We start from the raw sequence: 23,692 nt of genomic DNA on the forward strand, positions 1-23,692 counted from the left end.
GTTATACAGGGGTATCATGAACATGTATGGCGCCGTCTGAAATACCGACCATTAACTCAACACCAAGTCTTCTAGAACTCCCTCCATTTCGTCACGCGGCAGCGGTACGCCCAGAATTTCCATTCCGCTTGGGTCCAACCTCGATGTGATCATCTGATGGTCGTGGAATTCCTTCAGCAGCGTCCGGAACATCATCTCGGAGGAAGCGATGAACTCTTCGGTGGCTTTCTGGTACAGCGAACGGAATTCAATGCCGACATCATCCTTTCCATCCCCGTCGCGTCCTGCCCCGCCATCCATTTCATCGTCCGAGTTGTGTCCCTCGTCGAACATTGATATGATTTCGGTCAGGAGCAGGCGATACAGATTCCGTGCGTTCTCCGGAAGACTCTTCAACACAAACTCGACTCCCTCTTTACCTCCGGCACGACGCCCCTTGCGGCCAAGCAGGTTATGCACCTCTTCTACGACGTCGAACTCGGTATCGAACGGTGCAAAAGTTGTGCAATCGTGGAAGACGAAATTGAACTGATCACGGAGACTGATGTCCCACATCAGCAAATAATTCGGTGTATCGGCCGTTACAAGGAGGTGGATTTTGGGTGTAGCAGCGAGTCGCGCAAGGAGGGCTTGGTTTGCAGCTCTGCGAAGAGGTGGTGCATTAATGGAGTTGATGAGGACAGTGATTGGCCGTTGTGATGACCGTGATTTCAGCACAGACTGCAATAACTCCAGCACCTCTATCGGCTGAGAACCCAATTTGGAGGGAATGTCAGCACCGAGCACAGCAGTGACAATCGTGGCGAATATTGACCGAATGGAAATGTTCGGTGTGTGCCCATTGACCACCACGATGGATGGAGGAGCAGAACTATTCTTCTGATAAAGCCACTCGGCGAAATTTTGCAGTAGGGGACGCTTCGAGCCGTACCCGTACAGACAAATGTTATATCCTTGTTCAAACTCAAAGTTCCATTGGGGGAATGACCGATGGTGTACATCGAGTAAAAATGCCTTCTCTTCCCGACACGGGTCTGTGTACTGTGCCATCTTCTCGAAGTACTCTTCGTGTGTTAACAGAGAGACCTTATTCAGCGTATTGTTTGATGTCCGCGGGGGCCCGGCTCGATTCTGGAAAAAGTACCGCTCATGGGCCGGGAGTTCACCCTCCGGCGTGGGAGAACGCTTGTTCTTCGCACCCTTCGGTCTTCCTGCTCGGCGCTTCGGTGTTTGGGCAGTCTTGTTTGCTTCATCCTCTGCCTCGACCGTCTCGACTACACCGTTCACATTCTCTGCAGCAGTCGCATCATTCTCGTCCTGTAAGATTTCCTCCGCCAGGCGATCAGCTCCGTCCCAGTCTTCCTCGTCGTCGTGTTCGAGAAGGAGACGTGCGCTTTTCTTCTTCGCAGATCGGTCCGCATTCCGTACTCTCGAAGGGGTGGAGATAGCAGCAGATTTTGTAGGAGTTGAAAATAAAGCCTTTGCCTTGGACTTTTGTGTAGGTGTTTTCAGCCCGGATTCTTTCAATGCTGCGGGTGTCGCTGTGCTAGGCTTCTGAGGTGTCGACTTTATCCGTTTCGACGGCGACGCTCCAACCGGGGTCTCGCCATTCTCATATCCATTCGCCGAGCCATTAAACGCCGTCGTCCTCTGTCTCTTAGGCGTCGAGACAGGACGCTCATCGCCCGAATCCGTCTGTTTGCGCTTCATATCAGTATGTTCCAAGCACAAAACGCAATTGGTAGCGGGAAAGCAAATACCATCCGGACGCGACTGGTAAGCCAGAGGAAAGCAGAGCGAGATGCAAGGGCCGAACCAAGGAGCGCTATTAGGAATGCTAATATCTAGTCCCTCGTGGCTTTTTCTCGGCGCGCCTGGAACGCGGTTTATTGATAGAGAACAAAAGCTCAGGACCGACTATTTATCCGACTCCGCGGTATCGGAGCTGAGAGCTGGATCTCCATCGGCCGGTGTGGATTTCCAGTACTTCCAACATTCACCTTTGAATTGGGATTCTCTATCTCAGGTCTGATCCAAGACTCACTGTTAGGCTTTGGCTGTGGTGTGTTTATCCACTAGCCTAAAAGCGGACGGCATTGAGTCATTTAATCATTGACTTGTTTTGAGTCATTTTCCGCCCTATCAGCTATAGAATCTCCCCGCAACCCATCCCCGGTTCCTTGAGCCTCTATTGTACGTTCTGTGTTTGCAACACATATCCTCCAGAATTGCATTTATACTGACCGCTGTTCACTCTCTGCAGGCTCAATGGCCTCTCCCGCTCAACCCGCAGCCACAATGGCTGCTTTCGCCAGAATGGTGAAGGGCCAGGTGCGCAATTATTCCGCACCTGTGGATATGGCTATTCCTGCCTCCAAGCGGAAGTTCATTCCCTCGTCCGGATCGTACCCTAAAGGCTTCGTCGTCTCTGGTACACACGTTGGAGTCAAAGCGTCAAACACCAGGTTCCCCGATCTCGCTTTGATCGCGTCCGAAACGCCATGCGCTGCCGCAGCTGTGTTCACCACCAACAAGTTCCAGGCGGCACCGGTGCAAGTGAGCAAGGATATCCTCAAAACCCGCCAGGGTCAAGGCATCCGGTCCGTGGTGATCAACTCAGGCTGCGCCAACGCCGTCACCGGCAAAGGAGGCCTGGAAGATGCAGTGAGCATGGGTAAGAAGGTAGACGAATGCGACGGACTCAAGGAGCCCAGCACTCTTGTCATGAGTACCGGTGTCATCGGCCAACGGTATGCAATACCCTCATGGACCTCCCCAACTCTATCCAAAACCATTACTAACAGAACATACCATAGTCTCCCAATCTCGAAGATCCTCAGCAAAGTCCCAGTAGCCCACTCCAACCTCTCCTCCACGCATGACGCCTGGCTCACCACGGCCCGCGCAATCTGCACAACGGATACCTTCCCCAAGCTTCTCTCCCGCACATTCACGCTCCCCTCCTCCCCAGGCCACACCTACAGCCTCGCTGGCATGACCAAGGGAGCCGGTATGATCCACCCGAACATGGCCACTCTCCTCGGCGTGCTGTGCACCGACGCACCAATCGAACCCTCCGCCCTCCAGTCCCTACTTAAGCACTCCGTCAATCGCTCGTTCAACTCGATCTCCGTCGACGGTGACACCAGCACAAACGACACAATCGCCATCCTCGCCAACGGCGCCGCGGGCGGAGCACCCATCAACTCCGCCTCGTCGGACGACTACGCCGCAATGCAGGAGATTTTGACTTCGTTCGCGCAGTCACTGTCTCAGCTCGTCGTGCGTGACGGCGAAGGAGCCACTAAGTTTGTTACTGTCCGTATCCAGAACTCCCCCGACTATGAATCCGGTCGGTTGATTGCGTCTACCATTGCCCGCTCCCCGCTCGTTAAGACGGCCTTGTATGGTAAGGATGCGAACTGGGGTCGTATTCTTTGCGCTATTGGCTATACCCAGGGCGTGGCGCCGGGAACTGTCGTTCCTGAGCGCACAAGCGTCAGCTTTAAGCCCGTTGATGGTAGCCCTGTGTTGAACTTGCTGGTGAACGGTGAGCCTGAACAGGTCGATGAGGAGCGTGCTAGTATTATTCTCCAGGAGGAGGATCTGGAGATCGTTGTTGACCTTGGCGGTGGTGAGAAGGGTGAGCAAGGTCTTGGTGGTGAGGAGGCTGTTTACTGGTTCTGTGATTTCAGCCATGAGTATGTCACTATCAATGGCGACTATAGAACTTAAGCTGGAGGATGTAGTGCCATGGTGTATTTTATACCCATTCTAGTGTAATGACATTTATTTGCGATGCGGGATTCTTATACTTTATAGTACGCACGCACCTACAATGTCTGTTTCATCTTTTGTCATAGCAAATTAGATATCATTTTAAAATCTTTTCTAAATATATGGTTACAAACCAGGTTTATGCTATATACAGCTGTAGCCTCGCTTTTCCACTCATTGCCTTTCAAGCAATACTAGACATACACCCAAAATCCAGACGGCCACAGCGGTAGCGCATCACCCGGGAATGAACGAGAAATACAAAAGCATATCGAACTACAATCCTTCTTTCTCATGCTGTTCATCAAAAAAAAAGTCTCAAAGCTCCTGATTAGTTACCAGGAACAAGGCCCTTGAGGCCTGAACCAATATCGCCTTCACGAGCGGCGATTTCAAAGTATCCGTAAATGATGCTGGAACATTGTCAGCGGAAAGCAGAATACAGTAAACAGGGGTGAAGACTTACGTCACGGCAAGGAGGATACCAGTACCGCTACCAAGAGCGCCGAGGAGGTCGGAGGCAACAGAAAGAGCACCAATGCAAGCACCACCGAAGGCAGCGGCAGTAGGGATAACCCTCTTAAGCTCCTTGTACATGCTCTGCTCACGGTGGCCGGCCATCACAAGACCCTGGTCCTTGAGCTGCTTGGCAACGTCACGAGGGGCAGAGCCAGAGACTTCAATCCAGGTCTTGGAGAAGAGGGCGCAAGCAACCAGCATGAAGGTAATGTAAACAGCAGTGTGGATAGGGTCGAGAAGAGCCTCCTTGAAGTTGAGGGGAGGAGACATGTAGTAAGCAATACCGGAGGAAGCGTAAAGCTGGGCGGATCCCTCACGAGGCTCCCAGACTCCGAGAAGCTTGACGAGAAGGTTGTCCGAGAAGCGCGAGTACAGCATCTGGCTGATGAGGAAGATGTTGGAGCACAAGGCGGACTGAAGCATAATAGGCATGTTAGAGGTGTAGAAGAGACGAACGGGATAAGATCCACGCATTCCACGCTGGCGAGAGGACTTGACGGGGATCTCCACACGGAAACCCTGGAGGTAGATGACGGCGGCGAAAACAAGGAGAGTAGCCAGCAGGTTCATGACATTAGGGAGGTTCTGGCGATAGAAAGCCTCACGCAAAGCACGCTGCTTGTCGGACCAGGTCAACAGAAGATGGAACAGAGCGATGATAGCACCCTCGAACTCGGGGCCACGGCCAGTGTTGATGGTAGTGGGAGAGAAAGCCTTCCAGACAATAGACTCGCAAATGTTGGTGGCAATGAACAGAGAAATACCGCTTCCAAGACCGTATCCCTTCTGGAGTAACTCATCCAACAGGATGACAACAAGACCAGCAACAACAAGCTGAACAATCAGCAGGACACAGATACCGGCACCAAGGTCGCTTGGCTGACCATAAAGACCAGTCAAGACGTAGACACAAGCCTGACCGAAGGAAAGGATGATCGCGAAAAGCTTCTGAGCGGTCTGGTACAGTTCACGGTCGGTCTTGAGGTCAAGGTTGACATCGATGAGGTGGGTACCAGCGAGGAGCTATTCAAGACACAGGCCAGTCAGCGGCGCTTGATTGACCAACTTACAAATTTGGGGTGAAATCGGCCGGACTCACCTGGAAAACCATGCCGGAAGAGATGATAGGAGTGATACCCAATTCCATCAGGGTACCCCGGTTACTGGCCAACATCATACGCAGCCAGTACAGGGGATCAGAAGTGTCAGAGGAGACAATACCATAGAGGGGCATCTGGCTCATGACCAAGAAGATCAGGAGTGTCAACTGAAGCCAATCTGTCAGTCTTGAAAGCTTTGTCGCGCTCTAGCATATCAACGTACCCCAGTCCACATCAACTTCTGGTTGAAGGGCACCTTGGTCTCCGGAGCTGCCACCTCCGGGAGGAGGGGCGTAAAGGGCTTGATTAGATCAAGGAAGCGAACTAATTGCCTATATCAGCATTTGTTGACCCATTGAGAAGGAGGATAGCGCGGTGTCGCAGGAATTGGTTGCGATCGCGTGCAGGGCACTCACGGCCGCTCATTGTGACTTTCCAGCTTCCAGATACTTGATAAAGTAGGGGGGAAGAGAAAAGAAAATGAAGCTGGTGGAAGGGCCAGCTGAAAGAGCGGAAGGGAAATCAAAGGATAAAAAGAAGGAGAAGAGAAGAAGAGAAGGTAGTCGAAGGAATAAGATGGGGAAGGGAAAGGGAGCGATGAGGTTGAGTTCGGGTGCGAAGCAATAGTCGCCTCGCTGGCCACTTTCGCAGTCGCGCTAACCCGTTGAGGCCACTTGGTCGCTTTCCTCCGCAGTCCTTTTGATTAGTTACTCACCAGCTGGTACTAACTACTACGGAGCACTAACTATGCCGGAGTAGTACTTACCTAGGGTTAGCTCATGTCCCTCCGCTCCTACCAAGTACAACACTTGCTCCTCTCTCCTCCCTTCTTCAATTCTGACTCAAGTTGGCCATGCAAGATAAAATTGTGGACACGTAACTCACTTGTTCATTGGGAGTAGTAGGACCCTCAGTCGACCTACAGCTCCCCTCATCACTCTTTGCTCCCCTCTAGCTGCAAGAAGAAATACCTCCGTGTAAGCAATGCTATACATACGATTATTATCATTACTACACATGAGAATCAACAGCCTTTTGGCAGTTCCAGTCAATATTTCAAAATCTAGTAGATTCCATTATCTATCTAATATAGACTGTTCAGGCGGATAGGTATCATGGTATATAATAACAATTCATTCGAAACATTTTCGGACAAACAAAGGAAAGAAAATTACCACGCGTCTTCATCGTAGCCAAGAGCTGTCCAAAGATCAACTGTTCATATATTCACATCTTGGACGCTGTATGGTTCCATGAGAAACAAGGAAGCTCACTGCGAACATAAACTAGGGTCCAACCATACTCAGGCAGTCATCGATGACTATTTCAAGTTCACCTAGTCGTTCCTTCAAGCCCTTGTTTTCCTCCTTTAGAATTCCTAGGACGCTCCAAGCTTCAGAGGAAGGGACTCCGTGGCAGATCCCACATTTGGAGTTACTCGTCCAAGAGCTGGCAATACCTTTGAGCACTCGGTCATATGCCGATTGCCGCGGTGTCGGTGTTTGTGAGACAGGCTTGAGTTCTTTCTCTTTCAAAGGGGTTGATACTGGTGCGGGCAATGTGATATGAGAGACACTTGGAGAAGGAGCTACTGTGGAAGCCGGTGATTCGAGGCCTTCCCGGCGCGAAAATACGCTCTCTGCGAGGCTTTCGTCCCCCGAATCAAAGCCCGAATCGCTGGCGTATGTGGCATTGCTAGCACGCTTCATGCTCCGGGTGGGAGTTTGAAGATCAGCGCCCAGGTCGGAAATGCTCTCATCATCACTAGACCTGATGAGCCTGACACTGCGCAAGCGCGCTTCATCTTCTCTCTGGCGCAATTGTCTCTCCTGTTCCAGCTCCTCCGCCATGGCATTCATAGCCTTTTCTTGTTGATTTACCTTCTCTGCCATGCCATCCAGCTGTATCTTCAGGTTTCCAACTCGCGTCCGGGTCTCCTCCAACTCTTCTTGTTTCTCATTCTTGTCGGCTAGTGCCTCATGTAAGGCGAACGTTCTTTGCTTATAGGCCGCCTGCAACCTTTTTATGACGTTCTCCGCATTGTTTCTCAGGGCATCGAAAGCTTCTTGTTCGCTGAGACTCGTAGTTGGGGTTGGGAATAGAGCAGCGGCGATGTCCAAATTCAGGAATTCATCATCTGCAGGCTCGGGGAGCCCCGCTCTGGGTTCCTGGCGCTTCAGTCCAAAGAAAGAGAAAGGACCTGACGAGGTCACCTGCTTCAAAGGTGAAGGAGCGGTCATACGCTTCTGTGCTCGCGATGTGGGGACCCTAGGGGATCCATAGAAATCGCGAGCATCCATCGTCGACGTCTCTACAGACTCTGACTGAGACATCACTCCCAGATTAACTGGTTCAGACTTGCCCTGAAACCAGCCTGTGAAGAGCTTCGCACCTTCTCCTAGTTTCCTCCTAGTGAGATTCTCCGTTGGCGGGTTCGAGGGTCTGTCCCTATTGTCGAGATCTTCCAGTGTCTTGGACTGGTCTGCAAAGAGTTGTCGGGCCGGCAAATACGATTGTCGTCGAACGAAAACCTCGGTATTTGCACGTCGGTGGAAAGATTGGTTTGGAAGGGACGGCTTTTCCGATAGGGCTGCATGTGAGTTCTGTACTAACGAAGTCGCGGAAACTTCTTGGTGGGATGACTGAGGGTCATTGCAAGGCCGAGAAGATCCTCTTCGCTCGGTCGGGGAAATTGTCAAGGGCGAACTCGGGGCGTTGATGACAGACGTGGCAGTAGTCAAGGTATGGTCGGCGTTTTGAAGCATGGTCGAGTTACGTATGACTGGACCGGGGGTATAAAAGGGATTATTGGTTCAGGGATTATGTAGGTATGCAATCAGTCGCACCACTTGGACAAGAGCTGGAATGCCACGTCGGTAGGCAGTCCGGTCCAATGCACGGTCACCCACGGCAAACACCTGGTTGGGAGACAAGAAAAAGGAGAAGCGGAATGTGACCTCCTGAGACCTGACCGGTCCCTGTGCTGGTTTTTGGTTGGAAGGTGGGGGGTTTCAGATCGAAGTCAATGAGAATGAGGTAGAGGAATGAATATGGCAATTTCACAAGGTCCAATGACTTGAGACACAGGAGAAATAATTATCAAAGCGCGTAGTGAAGGTAAATCGTCGCAGAGAACCTCGAGATTGGTAAGGTCCAAACGCCAAGCGATAGCGATCAGTACCCGCACGTGCCCCTATCACGGACAGACCAGAATATGCGCGAGATTCTATAATCGATCTAACCCCGTAATTCGCACTTATTTTGGGACTGACTGGCAGTAGTATGAAGCACTAAAGAGGAGATTCAGATGGTTTGAGATCGTTTCACGCGATGGGACAATTCGGCTACTATGAGACGCGGAAATATGGAGAGGTTGGTATATATTGTTTGGGGAAAAAATGCGGTGGCTGAACAGCGTCTTTCAGTACTCCACTACGAGGAGGCAATGCGCTAATATGACAGGATCCTGGACACGTTCTGAACGTTGATCTCTACTAGTCGGTTATTATTAGACTAATTTGCCTCATAGGTCAGCTACTGCTGAACATGATCTGCCCCATACGCAACGACGTCATCTACATGACTTCCATATGACAACGCCATGGAAAGAGAAGCCATACATGCGTACCTGAGGGGGTATTGAGTTGCATGCATGTCACGGGTGACGGACGGTCTGCAATGTCTGATCTCAGACATTCGAGCCACTGTTTCAAGCCCGTAAGATTATCTGCTCGTCGATCAGACCCTCCGATGAACTTGACCAATCACAGCGTTCTGCATAATGAAATATCTGTGGCAGATATAGTGGGCATCAACCCTTATCACATTGCGAGATTGTATCTAGTCAACTCTGGTGATCAAAGAAGACCGTTTTACCCCTGTCTTGAATGAAACGACAACCATGGAAATGAATGGAGAAGGAAAGGTTTTGCGGCCCATGGTCCGCAGCTGTCATCTTCTCCGGATACCCACGAAGCTTGCTTAGCATACAGAAATTGTATGTTCTCACCTAATACTGGCTCTTTTAGGGCCATACCTAGTCGCACAAAACTCTCAAACGCTCAATATGTGTGAGGTAGAATAACTCCAGATTGCCTTAACCCTGCTGAAATTGTGCAGGACGCGTGAGCTGCAATGTAAGAGCCAAGTATACAGAGTATTCCATAACAGAACCACTGAACTAGGTCGGTAACACATCCACTAATACTAGGGACCCTCTACTCTTGGACAAAGTCCATGTCCTGATCACTCGGCATGTGCAGAGTGAACAGCTTCAATGGTCCCGCCAATTATCGATGACCAAAATAAACTTGGCGCACATACCATTCAGTCATAGGCCTACAGTTACCGATCGATGGATTTTTGCCTCTGCCATATCAGCTTTTCCCTCACCCAACCAAGACGTATGGAGGATTATAGACGGAGTACTCCAGCGGCCATCGCTTCGTGAGATAATTGAAGCATTCTACATACTGGTTTTGTTTTGTCAATGCCAGCAAACGAGAACGAAGCTCTCCAGTAACGTTCAAAACATGAATGAACTTCAACTACAATATATACTGAGTTCAATGAATACAGCTTCACAAAAAAAATTTAGAACTACTCAAAGCAAGAATTATACCTCTTGGAATACTCCAACGTGTTATATATTCCGCGGACCCTCCTTTCCTAAAAGGGCACAGGAAAAAGGCGGTAAGGTTGTCGCAACGGACGTAAGCTTCGATTTTGCCGATGTCACGGCGGAGAAAGTTGAACTGCCTACAGTTACCATAACCCAGGCGTTTTCAGTATCCTCATCAGGCGATAGTTGCATATTTAACAATAATTGAGGCTTCAGCCATTCCTATAGTCCTATTCGAAGGTTCTTCGTATATCTTTAACATAACCGATGGCACGTTCATCTGCAGACGGACTGAAATACCTGTCCAACGCTCTCGCAACACCCGAACAACTCTCCAATTCATCGTCAGCCATTGATGGCATTGCTCCAGAACTAGAAGCATCTATTCGATTTGCCGGTACTCAACTCACCCAAGCTGCTGGGGTATTGCTCCGATTGTCGCAAGATATCATTGCGCAGGCCATTGTGACATTTACCCGGTTCTGGATAGGTGCTGAAGGTGGGAGTCTTAGAATTTACTCTGTCAAGGTTAGAATCGCGTCATTATCCCAAAAATCTAAGCAGGAATCATGCTGATGTGGCGAATTTTGTAGGATGTCTCTGCTGCAGCTTTATATATGACGGCTAAGCTATCCTTCCAGCCTACATCACCACGATCGGTATTGAATGTCTACAACTTCCTAGTATCGAAGGACGCTTCTCCTTTGTGGTTCATCAACCCCAAGGGGGTGTCAGAGAAGCCCTCCCCTGAGACATACTGCCTATCCGAGGGTGGTTACCAGAGCCAGCGAACGGTGCTGCTTCGAATCGAATCGATAATTTTGCGCACACTGGGCTTCAATACCCATGTTGCCCTACCCCATACTATCGCGTTAACCTACCTTCAAACCCTCGGTGTATCATCTTCTGCTGTTGCGCAAAGGGTGTTCGAGCATCTGAACGCAGCTCTTCTATCACCACAACTGTTATATGTGACACACCAACCAACGCCCTTGCTGTGTCTTCTATATACCTGGCCGCACGAGAAGTCGGGGTAAAGTTGGTTGATGGTGAGTGGTGGGAAGTATTTGACGTGGATCGGGAAGAACTTGGATTCCTAGTGGTAGGAATGAGAAGTATGGAGGCTTTGCCCGGGCGGAAATGGAGAAATGGAAGGGTCGGGTGGTACCTATGATTGTGGACGAAGTTGAGGCTGAGGTCGAGAGAAGAAGAATGATGGCAGAAGGCGAGTGAGAACAGACAACGACTCCATGCGCATCATTTATCTCACGTCTGTGGCACGCACATCATTTGAAGAGCATCTAGACGCTAACCTTCCATCAACCGTTGGCCAGAGTCAACGAACAAAAAGAAGTGGGGACGAACGTGGACCTCGTATCGCTCGGCCCTATTTGGGGAAGAGATTATGGCCTCTTCCTTAGGGCAACTTGGTGCTTGACAGAATCTTTATTTCACCACGAGTCTGTTGGCAGGAATATGGCCTTGCTGCAGCTCTTGGGCCATAAACATACCGGGCAGGGCCCGAGGTGACTCGCGAGCCTGTATCTAACAGGTCATGATTGGTCATATTATTCGAACATAATCCAATGAAATGTAGACTATGATATATTAGTATATTTGCCTTAGTTTAGTCAGAAAATAATTGCATGACTCAACCGTTCCATGAGCCTCAGGATTTAGTTGGACGTGATCCATGACATATGTTTCCTCAGCCACATGATATACCCCGCGTGCCGCCATAGACCGCCACACTACTGATAAGCTGCTTCAATCACTACAGCTTCTCCCTTCATTTCTTTCTTTCTCCTCTCCTCGTATCACACTCCAATCTATTGGCCTGATACAACTTACATATAAATACAACTGTTACTATGAATATTCTCCATTCCACACTCTCCACTTGGAGAGACCGTCTTGCCCCAGTGTCCCGCACCTCCACCTTTCGCAACACCGGCCAGATCACTCCCGAGGAATTCGTTCTCGCAGGCGACTACCTTGTCTACAAATTCCCATCGTGGTCATGGGCCGACGCCTCTGGCCCTGCAAAGCGCGTTTCCTACCTGCCCCCCGGCAAACAGTTTCTCGTCACTCGAGGTGTACCCTGTCACCGCCGACTGAACGACAACTTCGCTGGTGATGCAGGCCATGATGATGAACTTGTGAGGGACATGCTGTCTGGGGGAACAGGCGGTAATGATGATGACGGATGGCTACGAACTGGCGGAGGTCAGGATTCTGCGGACCGACAAGAGAATAGGATAAAGGATGTACGAACAGTGGATGAGTCAGGGAACATGGGAGAACGAGAGGAAGAAGAGGACGAAATACCTGATATGGAGGATGAGGATGATGACGAAGAAGCTATTATCAGAGAACCGACATCCAGTACCACGCAGTATGTCTCTATCTGTTCTAGGCTTATCTTCTGCTCCTGCGGTCATCTTTCTAACATAGGGCATATAGGCCGACGCGTACTTATAATCTTTACATCACATACTCTAACTTCTATCGTACGCCACGTCTTTACATGTCCGGTTACCTCTCACCATCTGAGCCTCTTCCCCCACACCTGATGATGGAGGATGTTGTGGGGGACTATAAGGATAAAACCGTTACCCTCGAAGACTTCCCATGGTACGATGGCAACGTCAAAATGGCCAGCGTACACCCATGCCGACACGCTTCGGTGATGAAGACACTCCTCGACCGTGCAGATGCAGCGCTGAAACTCCGCCGCGAAAAGCTGAAGAGAGCTCAGTCTGACCCATCCAAGGTTCCCTCGGCCGGCGAAAGCGGTCTGGAGGGTTTAGTCGATGACATCAAGGCGCTCTCCCTGAGTGATCAACAACAGCAGGGCAGTGATAAGAGCGGCGGGGATGAGTGGGAGGTTTTACAGCACGATGAAGAAGAACAGGTTGCCATCAGGGTGGATCAGTATTTGGTTGTTTTCCTAAAGTTCATTGCTAGTGTGACACCAGGGATTGAACACGATTTCACGATGGGAGTATGATTGAAGTTATCTCACAGCTATGGCCTCGGCTTCGAGTTTTCTGCTTTTCTTCATTTCTTACCCTGGCGCAGTGGTTACATTCATGATGGCATGGTTTACACACGATTCTCGGAGTATTGCAGCTCAACATTAGCAGGTGATTTAGACATTAATCAAACATGCATTCCTTACCCTTATACCCTGTACTCATTCCCGGACAAGCGTAAGATCCCCAGTCCACACCTTGACCCCAACACGATATGTAAACAACAGCAGACCCCAATGTATAGTATTAACTCAGCGGTAGTCCTTCAGTCTAGTTCTATCATCCAGATCGTCCTCAGATTAGGTCAAATTAAACATCCCAGCTAATCCAGACTCAGGCGAGCAATTTCCGGATAAACTCCAATAATTTTATATGCTTTCGTATCTGTACCTGCACAAGAAGTCTCATTTCCATAGGTGACTCCTAACATAATTGTGGCTTCATTCGATACAACATGTCCAAACTTTACCTTCTCGCCTATGCTGATTTAGAATTGGAGGCTGAAGTATAAATAAGTATTAAGTACTCCCAGCCCCCTTTTCTGTTATTCTTCATTTATTATTTCCTCATTTACTACTCTTTCTGCTCTATAACTATATTTCAATATGCAAGCACTAGTCCTCGATAATAAGACAACTACTAGCTATTGAAACTAGTGATCAGAAAAATACCCTAAAGATGACCTGCAGGTAAGGGTCCACTTGCTGATGAGACCCGTCAACATGATTATATATACATTGCGCGCCACCATTTGGGACCAGATTAAAATAGCAATAACAAATTAATCCAATATGTATTGAAATGGTGAAACCCGATGAATCATATTCGAGCGTAAATTGTACCAATTGTCAGCATGATATTAGTAATGGCTCGCTCGATATGGATAGTTAGGTAGTTTGGTGTTTTTTACTATATGATATATCTGATATTGAGAGCACGGCGACCATATTTGTATTGTTGCTTTTTATTTCCCTCTACATATGCATAGTTATAGAGGTTGCTATTTACGATATCACAAATGTAATTTGCCACTTCTTGGGAGTCGCCTAATTAGGTAGATGAATTGGTAAATAATTTGGCATGGATTGTAATAGCATGAACTAGTTACCATTACTCTTCCGAGGAACGAAGGCAGACACATAAGATGGGAAAAGGAAATCACAATATGATAAGGAATACAAAATAATAGCTGAATCAACATCGAGTGACAAGTACAATCTAGAAACTAAAACTCAATATATAATTCAACTGCATCCTCCCCACAGACTCGTTGGGACCGAAGAGGCTAGAGGCAATTGACAGGTCAATTTTCACAGAAAGAAGGGTAAGGAAATGTGGCGAAAGTAGACTGTATGGTCTTTTCGATAGCAAGACGCTGCTGTAGAGGGAAGACCTTTATGCTGCGCATTTGCATGTGTAGGCCGGCTCAGGGACAACCACTGGCTGGGGCTGAGGTTCGGGTTGAGGCTCAGGTTGAGTCTCTGGCTCGGGAGCTGGGCACTCCTCAACGGGCTGCTGAGGTTCTTCGACCGGAGCCGGGGGTGATGGAGCAGGAGGTTCAGGGGCAGGTGCGCCAGTCAAGGGAGGAGTGGGGACAAAGGGAGTTGGGGACGGAGGCAGAATTGGCTGGACTGGGACTTGAGTAGGTGGAGGGGAAGGTTGGGGCTCTTGCGGAGGGGTAGTAGGAGTAGGCTCAGGCTCAGGCTGGGGTTCTTGAGGAGTAGGAGTAGGCTCGGGCTCGGGCTGGGGTTCTTGAGGAGTAGGAGTAGGCTCAGGCTCGGGCTTGGGCTCAGGCTCAGTTTGTTCATAGCTACTGTGCGCAAAGCTACCCCAGTTGGCGCTGGGGCCACCCGGGATAGAAATGGTTGTATCATCGCTTGCATCAGCTCCGGATGAGAGGCTGGAGCCGCCATTTTGGCTGGGATCTTCATGGTAGTCGGAAGATGCGTAAGAGCCGCTTTTGTATGAGGGTCCACCGGGGATGGAGAAATCCCACTTAGATCCGGCCTCAGACTCGCTGTCTATCTGTCTCGCGACAAGGTTCTGGTCCTGATCTTCGTTAGTATATTGCACGGCATGTAGTAGATAGGGCACACGTAGTCTTCATACCGCAGAAACAGGCACGGAAACTACTGAGGCAGGTCCGGCAGCCAACAGGAGGACCAGGAGGGCCGAAAGGCTCTTCGCGTCGTACATTGTTGCGAGGATGGTAGTGACCGTAAGACTTTGGAGGGAATGTCAAATAGCCAAGGGACCAAAGATGCTTCTCGAATGAGTGGATTCAGTCAATGATTGGAGGCTTGATAGAAGTGAAGGAATGCGTCGATGGAAGAAAGAATGAAGGAATTTAGACGGGTTTTATAGACTTCTGGGGAATATCATCCTAATACGTAGATAGGGTTTGTTCTCAAGGGCTTATGGACCCTTTCTAGGGCATAACTGTCCTTGAAACAAGGCCCAGGGGGCTGCCAGCACAGGCTCAAAGCTTAGGCCAAGGGGCAAAGAAGGCAAAAAAAAAAAAAAAAAAGAAAAAAAAGAAAAAAAAGAAAAAAGAAAAAGAAAGTCCTAGGGTCCTGCAGGTAACTGGAAAGCGGTACTGCTGAGACAATAAACATATTCAGGTGCTTCGAGCAATTAGGAGAGGAGAATACGAGAACCGCCGGGGTTACAGTAAGGGATGAAAGGAGATAAGATAGGGATCTAGATCTGAAATTTGACGCAGGTCCATGCAAGGAGCCCCAGGTCTATTGGCGCTACTTAGTCAGTATGAACAAGACCGGTCTTGTCTCAATTGAGAAAGGAGGTTTCATTGAGTAGGGTACACATGTTCCTCGGTGTAAAGTGCCAGGTTTGTATCTGATCCCCAAAAGAAGCAAAGGAAGTAAAGTAATACATCATCCCATATCGTCACTCATGATATCCATAGATAAAGCAGAAAGGACGCCTCTCCCGTATATGAAAGATAAATAAATCCAACTGGTAATGTATGCAACGAATCCATAGTGTAAAACATATTGTCGCCGTGTAAAGTATCCAAAAGATTTTTAGACCCCACCCAGGTTTGATATACCAAATGCAGTACCAAAGTTCGTGCTATTTTTGAATTTCAGCTCTGGCTCCTGACTAGCGCGGCTTGCAGCCTCAACCTCGACCTCCGGAGCCTTGGACTCCCCAGAGTACCCCAGGGCCTGCTTTGCTTGATCAAGGAGTTTCTGATCTAATTCCTTAAGGAAGCCACTGTCGTGCTCTTCATCGTTCAGTAGGGATAGAGGGCCTTTCAAGGCTGGATCATCGGGTAGATCGGAGAAGTACGAGTCGGAGTTTTCTGCGGGTTGCCGAGGTGCCGCTGGAGCAAGGGATTCGCCCTCCTTCGAACGCCCTTCGCTTGGAGAAGGCTGCTCAATTTCCACATCGGCATCGGCGTCGCCATCAATAACGACCATGGGGGTGTGTCCGGCATCCCTCGTTAACCTTCTCTCTAACGACCCCAACTCCGAAAGCCTTAACTTCAAACTGTTTCGGCGCTCTAGGTTCTTTTCAGATACTGAGGCTGGAGACGCCTCCTGAGGTGAAGGCGATGGAGGTGTCATTACGCGGGCGACAATTTCTGGAGGCAACGCAGATGATTTGAGCGTAATGCCATCAAGTTTGCTGTCGAGCTTCTCAATCGGTACTGATACACTGGTGATTGCAGAATCGGCTGCACGGGCTCGAGGCGATAAAGCGGCGTCAAGAGAGGGCCCTGAGATTGACAAGACTCTCCCTTGTTCCGGGTGCTGACTGTGGCTATCTGACTTCTCTATTTCGGGGAATACTCTTGTGGGCCGACTTCCGGGGCTAGAACCCTCCCACACTTGAGCGCCACAGTGTTGGTAATTCTCTTCGGACAAGCTTGCCGGATGCTGTGGGTCGAACGGGTATTTAAACGTTAGGATGGGTTTTGATGAAGAATCGGTTGAAGCTCTTGTGGAAGTAATTGCATGTCCATTACTCTTTAGGAGTGATTCGAGCTCGGTGATCCTCAATCTCAGCAGTTCCCGTTCTTTCTCCCATAACAGCCTTTCTTCTGCGAAAAGTATTCTTTCATTCTCGAAACTAGCACGTTGGCGAACAAGGAGAGACTGTGCCTGTTCCATGTAGCTTGCATTCAAGGTCGAAGCGTCCCGCTTGGTGGTCAATGTCCCTGGATGATGGACGGCATGGGTGTTCGGTACCGACTGGGTACGACGAATGGGAGTGGCAGTTGGTGAGAAGCGCACTTCCTTGTAGACGCTGCCGTGTCCGTTTGGGACCTTCGCAGCAATTGATGATTTCATGATTGTGGTCACGGTAGCCAAGTCTGTCGAGTAAGACAGTTCGAGGGATTGAATTCGATTGAGTTCTCGAAGTGGACGAGCCCTCCTATAAAGGGATGATTAGGGAGGGGATTTCGGGAAAAGAAAAGCGGTGATGAACCAAAAACGAAAAAAAAAGACAAAAAATATTGGGTACTTAATGACCATTAGCTACATACTTCGCACATGAATTGACAGTCATGAAACAGTAACAGATGTTTGTTGGTGGAGATTCCCCCAGGATGCGACGAATGGAACCAGGGAATCCACCAGGGACAACCTACAGGAGTGGCGAAAAGCAAACGATCAGTGCTAGGTGTTTCCAATCGCGGAAAAACAGCTAAGTCACCGACTAATGAGGTATCAACGACGACGCCTGAAGCAGCCCTGCAAGAAGCGCATGTGGAAGGATAGTTGGGATTTGGTGAATGTCGAGTGGTGTGGGCTTTTGCAGCGACTAGGCGACCAAAGGTGGGAGAACAAGTGGACGATGCGCCTGACTTTGCTGGGTTCACAAGCATGCAACAACCAGGTGTTGTTACCTGAGGTATTAACGAAGCGGGTCTCTTTGGACCGAAATTTAAGGCCTTCAGGCAAATGAATTAGACTTATTTCATGCCAGCCCAACAAAGTAGTACTAGTAGGCGTTCATGATTGGCCCACATGCGGGGGAAATGCCAGTTATCGGGGAGTACTTACTACTACTAGTATACTAGTACTAGTTAGTACTTGGTAGCACGTAGGGAGAAATATCCTGTGGCTGGGTTGGAACCTCGCCCTCGGTTGCAAGTGACAGGTAGTGGTTTGGGTCTGGGTTTGTGTATGGAATACCACGTAGATATATGTATGTACAAGCACTCCGTACCCAGGACGACTAAAACAACAATGACGTTGCGCGAATAATAAAGTGAAATTATTTGCTCGACGGATGAGGCCTCAGGCCGATCACGAGGGGGCGCCATGACGTTATTTGACTGCTGTCACCCCCAAAGCCTCTCCACACTCTCTCGACCGCTGCCTGTCTTTCAACTTCCTAATGCGGGTGCCACCGGAAGATCTCATGAATCTCTTCTACAAAGTCTCATGCTCCACTCCGACTGGTGCGCGCAGGTGAACTTCTGAATGATCAAAGTTCCACCGAGTGGCGGGCATCATGCAGAATTCCCGATCCAGCAATTCCGGAACCTTGTGACAGCGAGTAGCAAGTCAGCTTGGCTGCTACCGTTCGCTAGAGTAGCCGTTCCGATTACTACTAGTAGTACCAAGTAGTATTACTGTAGCATTCTTGCTTTGAATTCATTTTACAGGACCCGCTGCTTTATGAGGACATCACATGATTATATCCAGAGCGCTCACTGATTGATCCGGGCACATCAGCTGAACCTCCGGGACACACACCAGATATATGTCTACCGCTCGTTAGGGGGAACTACTATTGAGTCTATACCCATACTAGATGTATCTATGTTCGCCAGGATTCAGGGGTCATGATCTTGAACCCCTCTAGCCTCTCGTTCAATTATACACCCTTCTGCTTTCTGCCATATAGCCACGATTTTCGCACGTAGCTGTTGAGATATTTGCCCTGCAGTGTTTGATTGGTCTATTATATTAGCTTTTCCAGCTGTCTATACTAGTAGAACTGCTGTGATCTTGTCCAGCGCTACTATTCTTTGAGCCAGTATTATATTCTTTGTTCTCAAGTACAGATAATCTATAAATTTATAAAGAGATGTATCTTCTTCTAAGTCTTGGATCGTTGTATCTACCCCAAATTTAAGAAGATACTTAAGCACCGGGATCTATCGTTAATAGATTAATATCGCATAAAGAGTAGTAGCACCGGATTTATCGATCTAATAAATATCGAGACTATATACAATCAATAGATCTATAACAGCCGCGTCAATAGAATTACAGTCTCGAGATAGTCCAGCCAATAAATATAATACTGTTTGTTTCTTATTATCTGATAGACTTGCATCGGCGCTATTTTTATAGAGGAATTGAATAATATTCTTTAAATCTTTTCTGCTGCTATCTATGTAGTTGATAACTATATAATACAGTGCTATATATTCTTTGTTATTCTGTATATTGATAGTTCTCGGATTAGCAGTCAACAGTATCTTAAGAGTATCAAGACTTCTAGAAAATATTTTGTTCTCTCTAAAATATCTCCCAAGTTTCAGTTTACTATAGCCCATAGCTGCCCAGTACAATAGTAGTATTTCAAAACTATTATAAACCGAAACTATATCTGAAATTTTTGTATTGTCTGGATAATCTAGCAGCGTCCGGATCCTCTCTATATTCCAATATATACTTCTATAGTGAAGTGTGGTGACATTCTGAAGATTAATATCAAATCAAAATCTACTGTCTGTATACTCCTCTTTTGTATGAACATTTGCTCCTTGTTCAATGAGACGTTTCACTAGCATGTAGCTACTGACTATACAAATGTACTTTGTGTTGAACTGGGCTCCCTTTGGCATCTTCTGATCGAATATTGATATATGTTTCAATTTGTATATCTACTAGTAGGTTCATGATATAAATGATGTGCTGCTCATTCTCCAGTATCTTTCCATAAACGTCTAGTCTTTTCAAAAATATCATAATGGCATACTTCACTTGAGTAATTTGGGTTAGAGATCTCATGTATACTAGGCTGGCTTTAGTTACTCCTAGAAACTCTTTGGGCTTGAATAAGCCTCGCCGCAACCCTATAATTGCATTAAAATGACCTTTCAGGCCCTGTGCTCTGAGCTGGGCATACTATATAATGTTACGATGTCGAATAGTGACTAACTACTATATTGACGCGTCCTAAATAGACCTAGCGCCTACATGTCCTCGGGTTCAACACGCACCTCTGCCTTTCTCCACGCGTCGGGATCTCTCAGAGCAAAAAGCAGCCCTGACCTAGTCCCAAGTTAGTCCTAGTACTAGTATGGGTCCATCTACATAGTACGGTCGGGTCACGGGTAACTTATAGGTACCGTATCCCTTCGCTGGCCCTTCCACTTTCCATTCGCTGCAGAGCCAATCAGCGAGGTCGTATTGCTGGGCATCTCTCATGAACGTCTCAAATGATTAATCAATTATAATGTCAACCTTACTCGATCGATCTTATCGATCTCTTCTACTAATATTTGTCTCTTGGAAAGCTCTTCTGCTTCTCCTGGTCGTCTCCAGTCCCGGTCCTGCGTATGATACCTCGACCGCCTTACTGGCGCTGGGCCGTAACACAACTAATACAGACCGCCCTGGACTGTTGTCGCCAGTATTGGGCTTGCTTGCCACTAATTTAACCCGATGGGACGCTATCTATTTTACAGAAATCGCTCGTCGAGGCTGCCTGTTTGAGCAAGAATGGGCATTCAATCTTGGGTTTGCAAGTCTTATCAGAACCTTTGTTGATGGTGAGGATACTTGCCCCCCCCCTCGGGAGAGCTCTAAGTTTACTAACTATATGCCAGTTCTCCAACGCACAGTCGGCATAAGCCATGCGTTAATAGAGAGTATCATCGGCATTACCGTAGCTCATGCAGCTCATGGTATGTCAGTTTTTGTGCTGTACAGTCTAGCACGTGCTGTGTTTCCAGGAAGGAAGGGCCGCAACCTTGCATTTATCGCCGCATGTTTACACATCTTATCGCCTGCTGGGCTATTCCTATCGGCTCCTTATGGCGAGAGTACCCACGCTCTCTTGAGCTTCATGGGTTCGCTCTTATTTATACTGAGCTTTAGTCATTCAGGGGCTTCCACGGGTCACCATGATGCCTTAATCCCGCTATCTGGTATCTTGTATGGATTAGCAACGGCCGCTCGCAGTAATGGTCTTTTAAATGGCATGATTTTCTTTGAGGAAGCCATAAGGGTCCTTTACTCAATGACTAAGGGGGTCACGTTTGCTAAAACCCGTCGGCTAATCGCTATCGGTATGGCTGGAATCTGCACGGGCCTTGGCTTTATGATGCCGCAATATATTGCTTACGAGCAGTTCTGTATGAATAACAAGGATCCAAGGGCATGGTGTCTTAGGACTATTCCTAGCATCTATAGCTTCGTTCAAGACCATTACTGGTATGTGCACTTTTCGGTAGTTACCATGTCTATGCTAACGCTAGTAGGAATAATGGTTTTCTTCGGTATTGGACTTTGTCAAATGCCCCCCTGTTTGCTTTAGCTGGCCCAATGCTAGCAATCATGACATACTCTGCTATTTGGACGCTGAGTGTGGGATCGGATGGACAGAAAAGTTCCTCCAACATCCCCAAAATGCAAGTTCACTCTGAGGCACCATTAACAGGTCGCCTATTACGTAGCCTAGCGGCTCCCCAGATAACCCTAGCCATCCTGACATTTCTGAAACACCATGTCCAAATAATCACACGCATGTCCTCAGGCTATCCAGTGTGGTATCTCTGGCTAGCACATGCTCTAGTTGAGGGGCACTCGCTAGCGTCATTGGAGAAAGCGGACGCACACCGGGGCAAGAAGGAGGCCCAGATCATGAATCAGTACCGGTACGCACGTATGACAGTCTTCTACATGATAGTCTATGCCCTTGTTCAAGGGGCCCTTTTCGCTTCTTTCTTACCCCCAGCCTGAGAAACCTGCTTACGAGCCACAAATGCTATACAATTACCTCACCAAGCATAGAGTATTTAGCCGTTTATAGTTAGTTTGACTAGCTGACCCTGTGGAGTTGCTACATACTGTCATTAGTAAGCCATAGTAGACGGTGGGTAAACAATTAAATCAACATCGCTGATTTTGTTAACCAACTTAGAAGTCATTGGACTTAAATGGCTGGAGATAGATGGTGCCTAGCATACTGATCACAGGAATCACCTGCAGCATCTCCACCTTCACGGCCGATCTAACAACCATGCACTAAGATCATCTGAGCAATGGACGTCTATTATTATACCGAAATCTATAAGACATGCTATGTAACCCTTTTTTAACACAACCCTTGCGCCCGAAACCATGATTTCCATACCAATCTCATCTGACCTGAAAACTCCCGCTAATGATCCTGACCGATGAAGGGACTCCGAGACATAATTAATATGGTGGGTGGAGAATGATGAACAGAGACGTATTTATCTCCGCATCAATTTCGAAAAACGTCATGGCGCATCGACCACCACCAATCCAAGGGGATGATACTTTCCCCACCCTCGAAACTCCCAAGTGAAACCCCAGAAAGCCCCCTAAAGCGGAGAGTGCCACTAGGTATAATGCACCGAAAACCTGATAATGAACCCCATGGAAGGGGGGAAAATAAGACAATAAAAGACAAAAGAAACGAAAAAAAGAGAAGCACAGGCTAAAGAAATGCTCGCTCCTGCGACCCCCTCCTCCCCATCTGAATCTTCGTTTTGGCCTCGTCCATAACATGCCGATGAATGGACGGCAGCGCGAAAAACTGCATCTCCTTCCTCATCGCCCCAAACTTCGTCGCCAGATACCAAACACCCCTAGCCGACAACTCCCTGCCCCCAACAGCCGCCGACGGGAAATAAAACCTCGGATCAAGGTAAAACACAACACTGCTCCAATTCGGCAGCTTCTCACTCAGAATCTTCCCGGCGCGCTCATACTCCTTCAACGTCCGCTTCGGCACGCCCGTCTGCGAATGCACAAAGAAAAAGATCTCGAAGCCGACGCTGCGAATGCGCCTGCGCGCCGTCTCACTAAGCGTATCTAGGAACGCACCAAGCCGGTCCAGACTAAACGCATTGAGAAAGAAGAGCGTATTATGCGAGTACAGGAAGTCTTCGACTTCATCGTGGATTTGTCGGTTCACCGAGAGTAGACTGCGCACCTTGCCGTTCTCGCCTACCCAGCTGGGACACATTGATAGAGCGCGGTAGCGGCCCCGCGCTGTGAAGGCATTTCCACGATCGTTGACCACGATCAGCGGTCTGTCCATGTACTCGTTCGGCACATCGAGGGCGTATTCATAGATCATTAGACGGATTTCAAGTGGTAAGCGGAGGAGGGGCGATTGTGATATTTGTGCCATTTTCTGTTTGTTTGCGCGAGCGCCTGGCTCGATTATTGTTTGCGAATCGTATGTAATAGATAGATGTTATGATGAAGCCGCCCGGGTATAGAGGTTATTGCCTTATCGAAGGAAACGTGAAGTAAGACGGTATATAAGCTCCAAACGCCATTCGGTAAAATGTCATCATCGACTGATCCGTACCACTCTAAGCCATTAGTAGCTCCGGATGGCCTCACGTATAGCAATATAGATAGCAAAGAGAAAGTAAAAAAAAAAAAAAA

The 23,692-nt window shown here is 48.4% G+C and overlaps 9 protein-coding genes across 9 annotated transcripts; 4 read left to right on the forward strand and 5 right to left on the reverse strand.

The window, feature by feature from the left end:
- Positions 1 to 51: 51 nt before the first annotated feature.
- ABOM_011584 (origin recognition complex subunit 2) lies at positions 52 to 1,710 on the reverse strand (the record flags this gene model as incomplete). Its single annotated transcript, XM_022538712.1, has 1 exon — positions 52 to 1,710. The coding sequence occupies one exon, from the start codon at positions 1,708 to 1,710 to the stop codon at positions 52 to 54; it is 1,659 nt and encodes a 552-aa protein (XP_022383519.1).
- Positions 1,711 to 2,298: 588 nt separating this feature from the next.
- Positions 2,299 to 3,735, forward strand: ABOM_011585 (bifunctional ornithine acetyltransferase/N-acetylglutamate synthase; the record flags this gene model as incomplete). The annotated part of the gene is made up of 2 exons (XM_022538713.1): positions 2,299 to 2,750; positions 2,817 to 3,735. The coding sequence occupies 2 exons, from the start codon at positions 2,299 to 2,301 to the stop codon at positions 3,733 to 3,735; spliced, it is 1,371 nt and encodes a 456-aa protein (XP_022383520.1).
- Positions 3,736 to 4,108: 373 nt separating this feature from the next.
- Positions 4,109 to 8,161, reverse strand: ABOM_011586 (translocon subunit SEC61; the record flags this gene model as incomplete). Its single annotated transcript, XM_022538714.1, has 5 exons — positions 4,109 to 4,190; positions 4,244 to 5,319; positions 5,396 to 5,563; positions 5,620 to 5,720; positions 6,700 to 8,161. 5 exons carry the CDS (start codon positions 8,159 to 8,161, stop codon positions 4,109 to 4,111), a joined length of 2,889 nt encoding a protein of 962 aa, XP_022383521.1.
- A 2,123-nt stretch (positions 8,162 to 10,284) lies between these two features.
- ABOM_011587 (putative cyclin) lies at positions 10,285 to 11,054 on the forward strand (the record flags this gene model as incomplete). The annotated part of the gene is made up of 2 exons (XM_022538715.1): positions 10,285 to 10,545; positions 10,611 to 11,054. 2 exons carry the CDS (start codon positions 10,285 to 10,287, stop codon positions 11,052 to 11,054), a joined length of 705 nt encoding a protein of 234 aa, XP_022383522.1.
- Positions 11,055 to 11,888: 834 nt separating this feature from the next.
- On the forward strand, positions 11,889 to 13,027 carry ABOM_011588 (ATG3/ATG10 family protein; the record flags this gene model as incomplete). The annotated part of the gene is made up of 2 exons (XM_022538716.1): positions 11,889 to 12,412; positions 12,481 to 13,027. 2 exons carry the CDS (start codon positions 11,889 to 11,891, stop codon positions 13,025 to 13,027), a joined length of 1,071 nt encoding a protein of 356 aa, XP_022383527.1.
- A 1,420-nt stretch (positions 13,028 to 14,447) lies between these two features.
- Positions 14,448 to 15,248, reverse strand: ABOM_011589 (putative cell wall protein; the record flags this gene model as incomplete). The annotated part of the gene is made up of 2 exons (XM_022538717.1): positions 14,448 to 15,101; positions 15,162 to 15,248. 2 exons carry the CDS (start codon positions 15,246 to 15,248, stop codon positions 14,448 to 14,450), a joined length of 741 nt encoding a protein of 246 aa, XP_022383528.1.
- Positions 15,249 to 16,096: 848 nt separating this feature from the next.
- On the reverse strand, positions 16,097 to 17,368 carry ABOM_011590 (uncharacterized protein; the record flags this gene model as incomplete). The annotated part of the gene is made up of 1 exon (XM_022538718.1): positions 16,097 to 17,368. The coding sequence occupies one exon, from the start codon at positions 17,366 to 17,368 to the stop codon at positions 16,097 to 16,099; it is 1,272 nt and encodes a 423-aa protein (XP_022383531.1).
- A 3,130-nt stretch (positions 17,369 to 20,498) lies between these two features.
- Positions 20,499 to 22,006, forward strand: ABOM_011591 (DUF409 domain protein; the record flags this gene model as incomplete). The annotated part of the gene is made up of 3 exons (XM_022538719.1): positions 20,499 to 20,814; positions 20,872 to 21,478; positions 21,526 to 22,006. The coding sequence occupies 3 exons, from the start codon at positions 20,499 to 20,501 to the stop codon at positions 22,004 to 22,006; spliced, it is 1,404 nt and encodes a 467-aa protein (XP_022383530.1).
- Positions 22,007 to 22,730: 724 nt separating this feature from the next.
- ABOM_011592 (uncharacterized protein) lies at positions 22,731 to 23,429 on the reverse strand (the record flags this gene model as incomplete). The annotated part of the gene is made up of 1 exon (XM_022538720.1): positions 22,731 to 23,429. One exon carries the CDS (start codon positions 23,427 to 23,429, stop codon positions 22,731 to 22,733), a length of 699 nt encoding a protein of 232 aa, XP_022383529.1.
- Between the last annotated feature and the right edge of the window lie 263 nt (positions 23,430 to 23,692).

The sequence above is a fragment of the Aspergillus bombycis genome, assembly GCF_001792695.1.
Source record: "Aspergillus bombycis strain NRRL26010 chromosome Unknown contig00176, whole genome shotgun sequence".
Lineage (NCBI taxonomy): Eukaryota > Fungi > Ascomycota > Eurotiomycetes > Eurotiales > Aspergillaceae > Aspergillus > Aspergillus bombycis.